At 55.9% G+C, this 14444-nt stretch overlaps 1 protein-coding gene across 6 annotated transcripts in view; it reads left to right on the forward strand.

Annotated features, from left to right (window-relative positions):
• Window positions 1-12706, forward strand: part of POLN (DNA polymerase nu) — a 156234-nt gene extending 143528 nt beyond the window's left edge. For 5 of the 6 annotated variants that reach the window (XM_038533251.1, XM_038533254.1, XM_038533256.1 and 2 more), the window contains 5 exons: window positions 2605-2715; window positions 5463-5541; window positions 9893-9960; window positions 11561-11622; window positions 12318-12706. In XM_038533251.1, the coding sequence (XP_038389179.1) occupies window positions 2605-2715; window positions 5463-5541; window positions 9893-9960; window positions 11561-11622; window positions 12318-12506 (509 nt within the window). In that variant the 3' untranslated portion in view covers window positions 12507-12706. The remainder of the gene's footprint in view (window positions 1-2604; window positions 2716-5462; window positions 5542-9892; window positions 9961-11560; window positions 11623-12317) is intronic. The other variant, XM_038533255.1, reaches the window with a different exon arrangement.
• Window positions 12707-14444: the final 1738 nt, after the last annotated feature.

A 14444-nucleotide genomic window follows, 5' to 3' on the forward strand; every position in this document is an offset into this window, starting at 1 on the left:
GTATGAGCCCCAGCCTCACTGGGGGTGACCTCTAGGCCACCATGTGAAAGGCCGGGAGAGCCTGGAGCAGCACTGGGGTGGGCAGGTGGCTGGGGGAAGCACAGGGCCAGAGACAAGGCCAGCAGGCCTGCACCCTGTGTGGCACACCACGCCACAGGAAGAGCCTGGGGTTTTTTTGCACAAATCGGTCCTCGAGCATGGGAAATAGATTAGCAGGAGAAGCTAAAGTCAGAGCCGGTACCCCGGGAGCAGTCTGAAGTGTCAGGGTCTCAGCCCAGCATCTGAGGTGGGATGGATGGAGAACACAGCAAGGAGGCAGCATCAGCTGCTGGCTAGAGCAGGGCTCAGGTCCCAGGTGTGGGTGGCAGCTCTCCGCATGGGCATACCTGACCTTACTGGGGCTGGAGCAGGCACACGAGGTAGATCTATCAGGGTGCTGATGATAGGTAGGTCCGGAGTCCTTTCCAAGGCCCTGGGGGGAGGCCCTGCAAGCTGCGCATATCGTCTGGTCCTTTATAAAATTGGCAAAAGCAAGGCATTTTGACTGCAATCGACTGAGAGGCTGCCTCCTCCACCCCAGCCCCTCCTTTCTATGCCAGGGGGCATCAGAGTGACCACAGCCAGTTTGGGATCCAGCTAAGGGGAAGTCGAGTCAGTGACTCATTTAATTTGGATTTCAGTGCAGATATTTTTGTGGTTTATCACTCTTTCCCTGAATGATTGAGGGATGCTGGCCATGCTGGCATAGGAATGACTTCTAGAAGCATTCCTTCCATCCCCTGGCCCCCTTCCTGAGCATAGTGACTTGAAAGGGAGGGATGGGAGACATCTCGCAGAGTTATCAGGAACTCTGACCTCAGCCCTGCAAACACTGGGTAGAGCAGAAGCAAGATTTGAAATGTGTGGAGCCAGGGGCTTCCACTTTGGGCCTGAGCTCAGACCCTCCTCCCACAATAAACAACTAGAAAACTGGGCATGGATGAAGCAGCTGTTTTCAGACACTGGGTTCATCCCTGAGAGCCTCCAAGCACCCCGGAGCACATGCAGGAGGGGAGACCAAGCCAATGATGGTGGTCTCACTAAGCTAAGGAGACAGGCCTCATGACTGGGGAGGCAGAGTATCAGAGTGGAGGGCGCTTTGCACACATCTTAAGAGGATTCCCTCTGTGTCTGAGCACCAGGACACACACACTGAGGCGGAGCTCCACCGAATGGAGCAGTAGGCGGGACAATCCCAGAGTCCGTACAGGGCTAGACATGTGCACATTCTGACTCCCAGAGTGGACAGTCCTCATTGGACATCTGTGACAGTCAGGAGAGACCCCAGAAGGACCACACCCTAGTAGTAGGTCTGAACTAGCCCTAATTAAAGGCTACTCTAAACCTGCCCTAACAAAAGCATCAGATCTGCCAATTACTTGGGTCCAACAAACACTCTTGAAATAAAGACTCTAAACCAATGCTCAGCAACATAAAACACACAATACCCAGCATCCAGCCCAAAATCACTAGACACACCAAGAGGCAGAGACTGAAGTATATTCAGGCAGAAGCATGGACTCTCCCTGTCCTCACTGCCAGTCACTATTAGGCTTTCTCTTACCGCCTGGTATACAACGGGTGCTCAAAACATTGTCATTTTGATAATTATAACATTTGTGGGAAATTCTTCCAATCCTCAAACATGTGAAATCCTGAGTGGAGAATTTAATTTCACCAACACCTAATAAAGCCCAGGTCCTCACTGTCAGAAATATACTCAACGAACACAGCATGTTTCTGCTTGTTTTCTTCTGGAAGACCTTGCAGCAGTCTGTTGAGCATCCAACTCTTGGTTTTGGCTAATATCATGATCTCAGGGTCATGAGATCGAGCCCCCTGTCAGGTTCATGCTAGGCATGGAGCCTACTTTTTTTTTCTTTAAGATTTTATTTATTTATTTGACAGAGAGAGAGAGAGAGAGAAGAGAGGGGAGAGAGAGCACAAGAAGGTCAGAGGGGCAGAGGGAGAAAGAGACACTCCTCTGAGCAGGAAGCCTGATGCAGGACTGATTCCAGGACCCTGAGATCATGATCTGAGCTGAAGGCAGATGCTTCACCATTTGAGCCACCCAGGTGCCCCAACATGGAGCCTACTTTAAAAAAAGAGAAAGAGAACTTTAAAATTATGAAGCTTCAGGCCCCACAAAACTTGGATCTGCCCCCATGTGTGAGAATATGGCTCCTAGCATAGACCATCAATGCCTCCTCAAGTAGAATATGGATTAATGCCTTTCTCCCCATCCCAAATGCCTCATGGTCCAGAATTACTTCTGTACCCAAGTTCCACAGGTGGCTTTTAAGAACCTTTATAAAGTACCTTCCCCGTCCTCTGTCAGAAGTCAGAAAGGAGAGCCACCAGGCAAGCTTTCCCACCACAGAATCCACTCGCCCCAGAGACAGACCAAGGTGCCTCTGGGCAAAGCTCAGCGCTGCAGTGAGGAGGGGGTCCTGCTGGGGCCCCTGGGCCCAACCAGAGGGAAGCTGTGTCCACAGAGGATGGAAACATCAGGGCACCCCACTGCCTGTTATTCCTGCCTCATATCCTCTTCTATGTGGGACCCAGGCTACGTGGCATCCATCATGGGCAGGAGGAGACCACTGCCAAGGGTCCATGACCAAGACCAGCAGCTCCGGGCACAAGCAGAGCGGCAGGCGGTGAACTTCGTGGTGCAAGGTACACAGAGTCCTTTACCCTGCCTGCTGTGTCCATTTGCTTCTTGGGTTCTTAGCAGCTGCAGGGCTGAGTGACACCCAGCAGATTATCCTGATGATATTCCTGGGCTCGCTGGCAGTTAGGCCTGAAGCACCAGTGAAATAGCTCTTGGCGCTCAGCACGTGGTGGTCTTTATGATGTTTCCCTCAAGCACCACTATCCTGGCTCTACGAATAGGAAGCTGAGGCTTTAGGAGTTGATGTAGCCAGGACTAGGGCAGGGCTTAGTCCCTGGCCTCTTGGCCTCGGGCTCTCTGCTGTGCCCCACATGTCTGGCAGAGTAAGACCTGGCAGTAAGGCTGCCAGACCCAGCAGGCCCTTCTAGGTCATGCAGCCATCAGCAGCAGGCAGTGGAAGGAGTAATGGCACGTTGTCCACCCCTCATTGTGAAGACTTCTCCATAATCTCTAGCCACAGCACAGAGGTGAAGAGGGAGAGTATAATCACAGGCTCCACATTCCATGTACCACGAGCTGTTCCAGGAAGGCCCCAGGCAGCCCAGTGGTCAGGTGTCATCCTGTCAGTGACCCCATAGGTCATAGATTGGAAACTGAGGACCCAGGGCCCAGACATGAGGCCTGAAGGCAAGATTCCACCACATGCCCCCAGAGGGGTGTTCTGTGGCAGGAAGGCAGCCAGGGACCCTGGGAGATGTGGAGCAGGTGGCCTGCATCAGGGCAGGATGGAGATCATGTCCCCATAAATCCTGCAGAGAGTGGGACACAGCAGCACTACCTAGTTTGGACTCAGCCTCTGGGCATTGCTGGGACAACAGGAGGCTCAGCAGCAGCTGGCAGGACAATTGCTAGGATCTGGGTTCAGTATAGAGTCTTCCTGAGTCCAGTCTCCCGCTGTGACCACCTAGACAAGAGGACAGTGCCAGCCCTCCAAATCCTGAGATGGTGGGTTTTCACAGATGAGGCAGTTGTCAGGCCGTGGCCACGTATCTGTTCATGAGACATGTGCAAGGCATGCTCAAAGTGATGTTGAAGCTGTGGTAGAGCCCTTCCAGAGGGAACTGCACACAAGATACCTTCATGTGAGAAGCTGACTAGGAGTCTTGGCCATGAAATCCAGCTACCATGGATACGGCCTCCTGCACACATGTATCTCTGAGCAAGTGACTTGCCATCCATCAACTTAAAAACTTGTGTGAGCTGAACTAGGTGCCAGGGACAAGCAGTGGCCAGTGCCCGAAAGAAAGTTCTGCCTCTGACACATCAGCCAACATGATGTACCATGACACGCCCACCTCCCTGGGCCTCCCCGGCATGCACTCCCTCTCTCCCCCACACCCCCCTCCTTGTTTCTCCAGCCCTTTGCACTTTTCCCAACCTCCCACCCCAGCGCACATTCCCATCCCTATTGAGACTCTCCTCACCGCCAGCAGGTCTGCCTCAGAGGCCAGAATTCCGCATCCAGCATCACTGCTACACTCTTAGGAAAAGGATATCTTATCGTGGATACTTAGCCTCACAGTGGAGGAAGGCCAGTCCACAGACTAACAGCTTTCATTTCTTCGTTAACCTTGGGAACCACAGATAACTAAAGCAATTTCAAACCACCAATGAGACCTAACTTCAGTCCGTTCCCATGATCAAAGCCCTTTTTTTTTAAGATTTTTTATTTATTCATTCATGAGAGACACAGAGAGAGAGGCAGAGACAAGCAGAGGGAGAAGCAGGCTCCCTGCAGGGAGCCCGATGTGGGACTTGATCCCAGACCCCAGGATCACACCCTGAGCCAAAGGCAGATGCTCAACTGCTGAGCCACCCAGGCATCCCCCGAAACCCTTTATTAAGACACCTGCTGAGTGCCCGGTACTGGACTGGGCATGTCCCTACACTCTCCAGCACCTTGCAGAGCTGGATGATTAGATGTCTGACAGGTGTGATTTATCCTTCCAGAATCTAGGAGGATGTATTATGGCCCCAAGCTATCCACTGGGGAGCTGAGCAAAATGAAGTCAAAAGTCCACTGAGCTGGAAGGCTGAGTGCACATCCATGCCTGGTCACTCTTAGCTGGTGCGGTGGGTGGGATTCTAGATTCTGCACCCTGTGTGCATGCCCCAAGTGTTGGCAGAACCTGTGGATATGATATCATTACCATAGTTAGGTCAAGCCATGTGGCAAAAGGGGATTTGTAGTTAAAAGGGAGACTACCCAGGGCGGATGTGACCTAATCAGGCGGGCCCTTGAAAGAAGGTTTGGAGGTCAGAGATCCAGCGCAGCAGGTGCCCTTCAGCTGGCCATGAAGAAGCAAACTGCATGTGGGGCAGAGGGCCCATGGCAAGGACCTGAGGACAGCCTCCAGAAGCTGAGCGCAGCCTACAGCTAGCGTCAGCCGCAACACAGGAACCTCAGTCATGTCAGTGCGAGGAAATGAATCTTGCTAACAACCTGGGGTCACTTGGAAGTGAGTCTTCCCTAGTTGGGCTTCCAATTGAGGATAGTTGGGTCACCCACAGATCTCAGGCTATGAGGCCCCGAGCAGAAGACCCAGCCACACGGGTTGGGTTCTTGCTCTGCAGAAACTATGAGATGGTAGATGGGTTGTTTTAACCTGTAGGGCATGGGGTCCTGTGTTCTACAACATAGAAAAGACAGCCTGCCTTGACTGACCATACCTGGCCATCCTACTAGCCAAATCCCTGCTGCAGGCCCCTGGACTTCACATCATTCATGAAAATCAAACTTCTGTACCCACAGGCTCCGCCGCAGACCTCTGTAAGATGGCTATGATCCGCATCTTCAGGGCAGTGGCCACTTCCCCTACCCTGACAGCCAGGTCAGTGAGTGAGTGGCCAGCCTGCCCAGGCCTGACCCAGCATCTGGTCCTGCCGTTCTCGGGGCTTGGGTGGGAGTTGACACCATGGCAGGCCCATGTGCACACACCTCCCAGGAACAAAGAGACCCGCCACTTCCCATGTATGGATCTTGATTCTGACGAGCTCAGAACCCCAAGCGGTGGGGACCCCTGAGCCTGAGCTCCTCTCAGCACTCCCAGCAGAGCCCCTGCCTCCCAACTTGGGCTGGGCAAAGTGCCCAAGGGCCAACTCACCACAGCTGCAATAGCAACAGGCCATTCACCTAGAGGCCTCAGCTGGTGCAGAAATGCATCTCCTCAGCTGGTGCAGAAATGCATCTCCCCAGGTGTATGTGGGGAGGCCAGACCTCCCATGCAGCTGCCCACTCCGAGGTGGGCAGACCCCATAGACCCTCAGTCAGGACATAGAGACACCGTTCCTGCCCCCAGAGCCAGCGTACTGGTGCATCTCAAAGATGGGGCTCAGCCACGGCTGCCTCTGGGTCACAGTTCTCTCCAATTTCTGTCTCTGCCTCAGTTTCGGGGTATACCCCCTGGGGCATACACCCTGAGCATCCAGGTAGCTGGTGACATCCTGCCCAGCTCTGCAGCAATGCAAGGCCCTGGCACTGGTACAGGTGGCAGGGGGTGCATTCTCCTCCAGAAGTCCAGGACCCCTTGCTGGCAGCTAATCTGAAGTATCCCAGAGGAGTTAGTGTTTCAAAGCCCAGAAGGCCTGGCTTCCTCCCTGTTCCACACACGATCAGCCCATATTGGGGTGGTCTCCAGCAGGCCACAGTGGGCCTATCCCTGCAGGCGAGCCCTCCTCAGGTGACAGCATCGGGCAGCTGATTCTCCAGCTTGTAACCCTGGGGGCGGGGAGAGGTCATGCACCTACGTCACCTGGGGAGGTGACTTGCCCTTCTGGACCCTTCTCCATCTGAGGTTACAGTTTCGTCTTGGCTTCGATACTGTTCTACCTTCTCAAGGCACGATGTCCTCGTTTATCTGAGGTCCTTCATCTTTCCTGGCACCTTCTCCATGGATTTCTTTTTGAAAGAAGTTCATTTTGACTTTTGAGCCTGTGTTCTTTTGGCAATTCCAGCAGTTTTGTACAGAAAACCGCACTGGACAAAGGGCCTGCTGGAGACTGGGTGTCATCCTAGTAAAGGGGTAGGGAGAGGACTATCCCCAGGCACCGCCTATGCCTACTGCCTACCAGGGAGAAACAGCCCAGGGAGAGTCCTTGGGGGGCAGGCATCTGAGCATGCTTTCTGTAGGGTATATTTAGGAGGGGGCATGAGCAGCCTGTGCTACCTCATCACCTTGGCCAGAACCGAAAGCTGCATGGTTGTTCCATATCTGTGATATCATATGTCTAGAGAAGTCTGATCCATTTTGGGGTTTTGTGGGATTGATAAAGGAAGTTGGTACATGAGGACTTGGGATCTTCTTAGATGACAGAGTCCAGAGCTGAACACAAACAGTTCCTGCCCCGGGGGCTTTGGCAACCCAGCTGCCCCTCTTTCAGGCTTCACTGTCTTTGGGAAATGCTTTCCATAGCAAATAGGTTGTACTGTTTTAGAACTAAAGCAGTTTGGTGTGGAATACTGGGGCCTTTCCTACTCTGTGTTTAGTATACTTGCTCTGTTCTTCCCGGGGTAATAGGAGAAGTTTAGGATCAAGTTTAGAATCGGCCACCATGAGCCAAGTGTGAGGATCTATCTGCCTGAAGGAGCACAAAATGCATCACCAGAGGTTCATGGTTGTCCAAAGGGAACAAGTGCCCAGACAGCCTCATCCAGTGGCCCCAAGTACCCTCATGGGCTGGTGCCACAGGGCAGGCTCCCTCACTGCCCCTAGGCCTAGAGCAAAAAGGCAGGGAGCTTCCAGCAAGTCTTTGGCTGAACGGTCAGCACTCAGGGGCCATTGCTGCCAGGCGAGGCAGGCTCCCCTCTCAGTCTCTCAGAACGTGGGGCCTCTGTGAAAAGGCCTTTCTAGGTTCCAGAACATGTCAGAGTTAGAAAGAAGCTTCAGAGATGGTTGGCTCTAACCCATGAGTGTAGACAAGGGGAACCTGAGGCTCAGAGCCTTACATGTGTCCAAATCCATGCAGAGGTGGACTGGTGCTGGGCCTCCACCCGAGCTGCAGAGCTGCAGCTTCTGCTCATGCTGTGCCTCTGTCACCGAGAGAACCAGGAGAGCCTCCCAGTTTCCCTGCTCTGGACAGTGGCTGCCTCCTAAAGACCCTTACCTGCTCCTTTGCCCTTGGATACAGGGACAGCAGGGGAGATGTGGGGTGGTCTGTGGAAAATGACATCATCTGCTCACCACTAGGGCAGCCGTCTGACCTCTAACCACCTTGCAGTACAGCCAGGTCATGCTCATGACTGTGGAGCACTCAATCTCCCACCTCAGAAAAGAGCAGAGAAGGTGCTGGGGGCCCAGGGAAGGTAAGAGGCCCCACTCAGCCAAACAGTGAGGAACGGCCTGGATGAGCCTGGACACTGTGAGTGGGCAGGGCAGCCCCAGGCCTGCTCCTGAAGCCAGGAGGGAGTGGAATAGGAAGGATGCAGAGCCAGGCCAGGGGCGAGGTGCCGAGGCCTCTGCTGGAGCACCCCTCACAGGAGCATCAACGGAGGACAGCGCACTTGCCCAAAACAGCAGGTCTGATATTCGCACAGGGCGTCTCTGCTCCTCTTCTGTCTGTGCCCCAGTTCGAGGTCAGGGAATGTCGCAGTCAGCAGTGAGCACTCTGTGTGCTGTGTAAGTGACTAACAACTCAGGCCTATTCTTAGGTTGCTGCCACACTGGCGGCTCAGAATTCACAGCGTCATTTCAAGTGTGAAGACGGATTCTGCTAAATCTGAAAGAAGTTACAAGGGCCTCTTCTGAGTTTCTGCCCATTTGAAAACGAAGACCCCACCAGAGGCTGTGGAGTCAGTTGAAGACAGCGGGTGCCCGTGCCACCAGCCTGGTCTGGCTTCCAGAGCGCAGTACGGAGCAACTTCCAGGGCAACCAGGGCGTTCTGCAAATCCACTCTTAGCAGGGACAGGAGGAATGGGTTGGCGGGACCTCTGTGAAGCTCTGCAGCCAGGCCATGTGTCCCCTGAAAGTGGCAGCAGAGCTCATCTCTGCTCTGCAGTTGGAAGAGCCACTCCCTCTCTGTAGCCTGGGCTTGCTGCCCAGGTGGCTGTTGCACAGGGAGCCTTACCACACCTCTCCTGGGCAGCCCTGAGCCCACAGCTCTGCCACACAGGGAAGTCTGCCTGCCACCTCTTCCCTTATGCACTGTGCCTACAAAATGACAAGGATCAGACCTGGTCTCTGACCTCGAAGGCCCAGTCCCAGAGACAAGTCACACAGAGGGCAGAGCACACAGGTCCCTCCCTGATGTCTAGCATCCTTCCTGTGGGTCACCTGCACCATACCTCACCTCCCTGAGTGTACAGAGCAAGCCACCTTCCTCTGCCCTGAGAGAGGGGCTGGCACCAGGTCCATGGCCACAGTCCATGGCAGCCGTCATCTGCCCATAACCACAAAAATCAACCCAGATCCCACCTTGGACAGAACACATGAAGTCTGGTGTGGGCCGGCCAATCCAACTACAGCCATGTTCTGTGCAGCCAACATGGAGCTACTGGGGTGTCCCCCCATGCACCATTCCCTCCTTGTGCACACATTTGCACCTGCTAGCCCCTGTTACTGGAGCCTAAGCCCTCCAGAGACCCCTGACCCTTGGCACCTTGTCCTCACACCTCTTCCCACAACTGGCCTCATCTACCACAGCCATCCTCCAGGGTTACCTGAAGAGTCTTAGATGAAGGGTCACCCATTGGAGGGCCTATGATGGAATCCATGGGGCTCAGCCCCTAGGCCCAAAGCTGGAGAGGGGAAAGGAAGGTCTCAGGGGCAGCATTGCTTAGGTAGGGGCTGCAGGAAGGTACCCAGATAGTAGGTGGCCTCCCTGCCAGGACCCACGAGCAGCCACTTTCTAAGATCGGTGGCCTCAACTCTGGGAAGAAGTTTATGTCCAGACCTGGCTGGGGGTTCAGGTGCCCCCTATGATGGGAGCCAAAGGCAGGGGCAAGGGGAGCTGGGGTCACTTCTAACCTGTGCTTCCCTCTTCTCATGAGACTATCCTGGTGACAGTCAGGTGACCCCAGGCACCAGGGATCCTCTTGGATCTTCTCACTCCCCACCAAGGCACACCCTCTAGAGCACCCTATGCCACAACCTTCTATGGCACCCCATGTGTCCCCATTGTTGTGCAAAGCATGGAACCCAGATACCACATCTCAGGGTGACTACCTCCGCCACTGTGTCTTCCAGGCTGGTCGCCCAAATTCATGATGAGCTGCTATTTGAGGTGGAAGATTCACAGATTCCAGAGTTTGCAGGTGAGCCTGGGTGGCACAAAACGGCTTTTATTTCACGGAGGGCTAATGCGGCTCCCCTGTGTCTGGCTGGTGCCTGCCTCTTGCAGGAATTCAAGGCCACTTCCCTGCCCCATAGTGAGTGGACATGCCCTATCCTGGCCAGCAGCCCTCAGGGACATCAAATGCTCCATTGTGGGGTCTGCCTCAGTATCAGGGCTCCTAGATGATGGGGACTCCCATTCTGGACTTGCTGGCCTTATGGCCCTCGGTCCTAGAGTGAGGACTCCATCCTACAGAGGGGATTCCAACCTATATGGGGTTGCCATCCTACAAAGAAGACCCCATTCTAGAGAGAGGACCCCACTCTACAGAGGGGACTCCGTCCTACAGAGAGGACCCCATCCTACAGAAGGGACGCCATACTACAATAGGGACTCTAACCTATAGAGAGACTCCATCCTAAATGAGGATTTCATCCTTAGTGGGATTGCCATCCTATAGAGAGGACTCTATCCTACAGAGGCAATTCCATCCTTGGGTGGAGTGGTTCCCTTCACAGCAGGTATTTGTCCAGTAGAGTGAGGGGCAGCGAGGTCCTGCCTTCTGCCCTTTAGAAGCACCTGGACACCCCTGAAGCTCCCCAGCATGACCATGGCCCCTCTGCAGGGCTCCTGGTCCACACATCAGGCCAGAGGGGCTGGGGGCCATGCAGCCCTTCCAGTGACCCTACAACCCTACACCACAGCCTCTGCACCAGATTTCTGGCCTTCTGCTGCTGCTCTCTGCACAGCACAGAGAAGGAAACGAGACCGTGTTGCTCAGGTGTATGGCCCTAGGGTAGCTGTGTCCCACTCTAGGCACCTGGAGACCCATTCCCCAGGGCATTGGCTAGCTCACTCTGAAACCAGAGAGGGGAGAACAAGGCAGCACCCACCCGTTCATGGCATCTGTCACAATCTTTGTATTGAGCATTGCAGATAACTTAATAGGATAGAATAAAATATTTATTGATCAAAGGGCAAAAGAGTTCAGAGCAAAGTCTGAGAAACATGGAACCAGCTGACCCCTCCCCTACCCAGGCTGCCCTTTTCTTAGGGCTCAAGAACAACTGTCCCATGGTGACTGAGGCCACATAGCAGGATCAACCCACTGGTACCACAGAGCTCCCCTTCCGGGCTTTACCCTGACATGCGAGTCCCCAAATATATGAGGACTGTGGTGGGGAGCGTGGGTCCTCCTGCCCCAGCTGCTCCAGCCAGGGTGGCCCTGTGCTCCCTCCTTTTCCCAGCCCCAGAACCTCTGGACAGAGCTGGAAGCCCTAGCATGGCGCCCACCCCCAGCCCCACCTGACCAAGGCCCCGCTGGCAGCAGAGAAACTTGCTCCCCGGGAACCATGGTTGGTGCAGTTAAGGTGCCTTCAGGCCTGTGCTAAGGATGTGGCCAGTGGGAGATGGAACCAGCTCCAGAGTAATGTGGGGGCTGCACACCCAGCAATGCAGCTGATCCTGTGGACTCGAAAGATAACTCGGGAGCAGGGAGACCAGGGCAGGGCATTCCTGTGGCCCCACCTCTGCCCAGGTGGCTCAGGCCTATGCCTCTCCCTCCTTTATCTTTGTTCCAGCTCTTGTCAGGGGCACCATGGAGTCCCTGCAATACGTGCGGGCCTTGGGGCTACAGCTGCAGGTGAGAGAGGAAGGGGCTTCTCCAAGTTGGCCACTCCCAGCTAGAGCCACCCAGAAGGGGGAGGAGAGTCCATCTCCCAAGGGGCAGGAAAGTGGGGATGCAGGGCATGGCTCCAGACTGCCTACAGCCCTGGAGCCCCCAGACTGCTGCCCTCCCCTACCTGCCCTAGGGACCCTGCAGGCCCCGCAGGCCCTGCAGTCCCCACCCCACCTGTAGTCCCGCAGGTGGCAGGCAGCGTCCATCCTCCCTGTCAAGAGAGAGCTGTTGAGCCTGGGCCAGGGGCCTTGGCAAGGTCCTGCTCAGGGCTAGGGTCCCTGGGAGGGCTCTCCAGGTCCCCTTCTGACCCCTTTTTGGATCAGAACCTGCTGACCCCCTAGGGAGCAGGGCCCTGAGGTGGCAAGCACAGGTCAGGCACTCTGCCTGTCCCAGCCCCGGCAGGCCTGCTCCCTGGCGCAGAGGCCCTGGCAGGTCAGGTGTGGTGCTCAGCCAAGGTTGAGGTATTATGACTCGGGGCAGATGTGGGGTGAGCCCGTCTGCCTGTCACTGCCAGAGCATGTGTGCATCCATCCATGGCAGTGTGCTGTGGGCAAGGTGGCTGTCTGGGCATTGTGGGCACAAGTCCGCCTGCAGGTGGGCCGGGGAGGGCCAGGAAGGGCTAGCTAGGGCCTGGGACTCACCTGGGCTGCTGCCCACAGGTGCCCCTGAAGGTGAGCCTGAGTGCCGGCCCCTCGTGGGGACACCTGGTGCCGCTGCAGAAGGTCCTAGGCCCTTGGCCCAGTCCACCTCTCACTGAGTCTCCAAGCAACCACCCAGCCACCGCCAGCCCCCTTGTCAGCACCTACCCCCGGTGGTGCTCGCATTTTTCGCCTTCATTTTGTCTGTAGCCCCAGGCAACAGTGGGAGGAAGAGAACTGGTTTCCACCAGCCCATTGTGTGGCCTTCCCCAAGGTCAGCACTGGGAGCTTTGTACTTACTGGCTCCCCACCTCCCCACCTCCCCACCTCCCCACCACACCCCCGCCAAAGCAGGACGTAGAGAGGGCCACATCCACCCCCTGGCTTGTCCCTTGCAGTAAAAGCCTTATTCAAAGCCAGCCGAGTTTCTGTCCAAATGAATTCTTCCCGCGGTAGGAGATGCCACATCCATGGCTCTCTGATCCACTCAACCAGAGCCAGGACGGAGCGCCTGAAACAGGAGTGGCCCGACCTGGCCCAGAGCAGGCGCTCCCAGCCCTGCCACCCTGGAGACTGCGGTGGGTTCCTCCAGTGGGTGAGTTCCTTCGTGGGTGCCCAAGGAGCTGCCAGCAGCCTGGAGGCCCTCCCCACTGGCTCCCTGAGCTTCTGAGGTCCTGCCCCTTCGTCCCAGCCTCCCCACCCCCATGGCAGCGGTGAGCTTCAGAGAGCACACAGCAGGGCAGGCATTGGGTCTGTGCTCACAGCCGAAGCCTCCCAAGGCCAGGGGTGCCTGTGTGCCGGTGTTTGCATCTTCATTGGGGCCCCCCTGCCTGTGCACTAGCCTCCTGGCCAGCCAGCGACCAGTCCCTGGAAGCCAGCCAGCCCCCCTGACTCTCCTCTCAAAGTGGTTCTCTCAGAACCCCAGTGCCAAGAGCCCAGACCATGCACCTCGACAACGTCACAGCCCACTGTGAGGGCCACCATGGTCCCCACTTGCACCGTGGGGAAACAGAGGCACAGAAAGCTCACAGCACTGTACAAGCCCACTTGGGTAGTAAGTGCACCAGGTGGGACTGCACCTCCGTTCTGCTGCCTCCCTGTTCCCACCCCTGCCAAGAGGGTCCTGTCCAGGCCATCCTGGCACCCCCAGGGTCTCCCCTCCCTCTTGCTTCCCTGTCTGGGTGCTAGGTGCACCCTCCAAGTGGGATACCAACAGGTGCCCAGATGCAGCCCTGGGTCCACACATGCCAGAGGCGCCCACCCATGTCCACAGTGATGGTTCTACTCATCACCGCCTTTGCTGAGCCTGCTTTTCTGGGTGATGTTGGCAGTCAGTTTACCGTGCTCAGGCCAACTTTTCTCATGGCTTTAAGATATTGTCATTGTTTTCATGAGGTGTACAAGGATCTGACCTTATACTGGCCAGGCCTGACCACGGTATAATAGAACATTCCAGAATCTGGAGCGCTGGTGGAGAACTGCTGCTGGGCCAGCTGCAGGTGTGTGTTGTGTCCTGTCCCTATGTGCATAGCCTGTCTTCATGCTGTCACCTCAGGCTGGGCTTCACACAGTGTCTCACTCGAAAGAAATGATTGGCCTCAGGCTGATGTCTGAATACACCTTGTGCCCCCCAGGCCAGGGAGGGTCAGAGCGTGCTGCCCCCCCTCCCCAAAAGCTGGTTCCTCAGGCTTCCAGACCGCAGACACTGGTTTCAACTTAGCGAATTCTGGAGCCTGCCCAAAGCCCTCCCTGCGGCAGGGGGGCCAATCCTGGAAAGGGACAGGAGGAGCCGAGGCCATTCCTCCCATGAAAGGAAGGCCCTCTGCAGTGAGCTGTCCAGGGCTGGACGTAGGCACCTCACTGTCCCCAAGCTGCCCCTTCACCCGACTCCTCAGACTGGACCCATGTCCTCCTCCCCCCTTACAGACACCAGGAAGGAGGTAGGACTGATGCCATTGTGGGGCCCCACACTTCACCCTACCCCTCAGAGGTGCCAAGTGGACAGGTGGGGCCCCAGCCTGCGGTGGGGCCCCAGCCAGAGCAGCCAGCATGAGGACAGCAGCCTCAGCGACACAGGTCACCCCAGCACCTGCCCCAGCCCCCAAAGAATCCAGCATCTCCAGGAAAGCTGCTCTTCCTGGCCAAGTT

The sequence above is a fragment of the Canis lupus genome, chromosome 3 (assembly GCF_011100685.1).
Source record: "Canis lupus familiaris isolate Mischka breed German Shepherd chromosome 3, alternate assembly UU_Cfam_GSD_1.0, whole genome shotgun sequence".
NCBI classification, from domain to species: domain Eukaryota; kingdom Metazoa; phylum Chordata; class Mammalia; order Carnivora; family Canidae; genus Canis; species Canis lupus.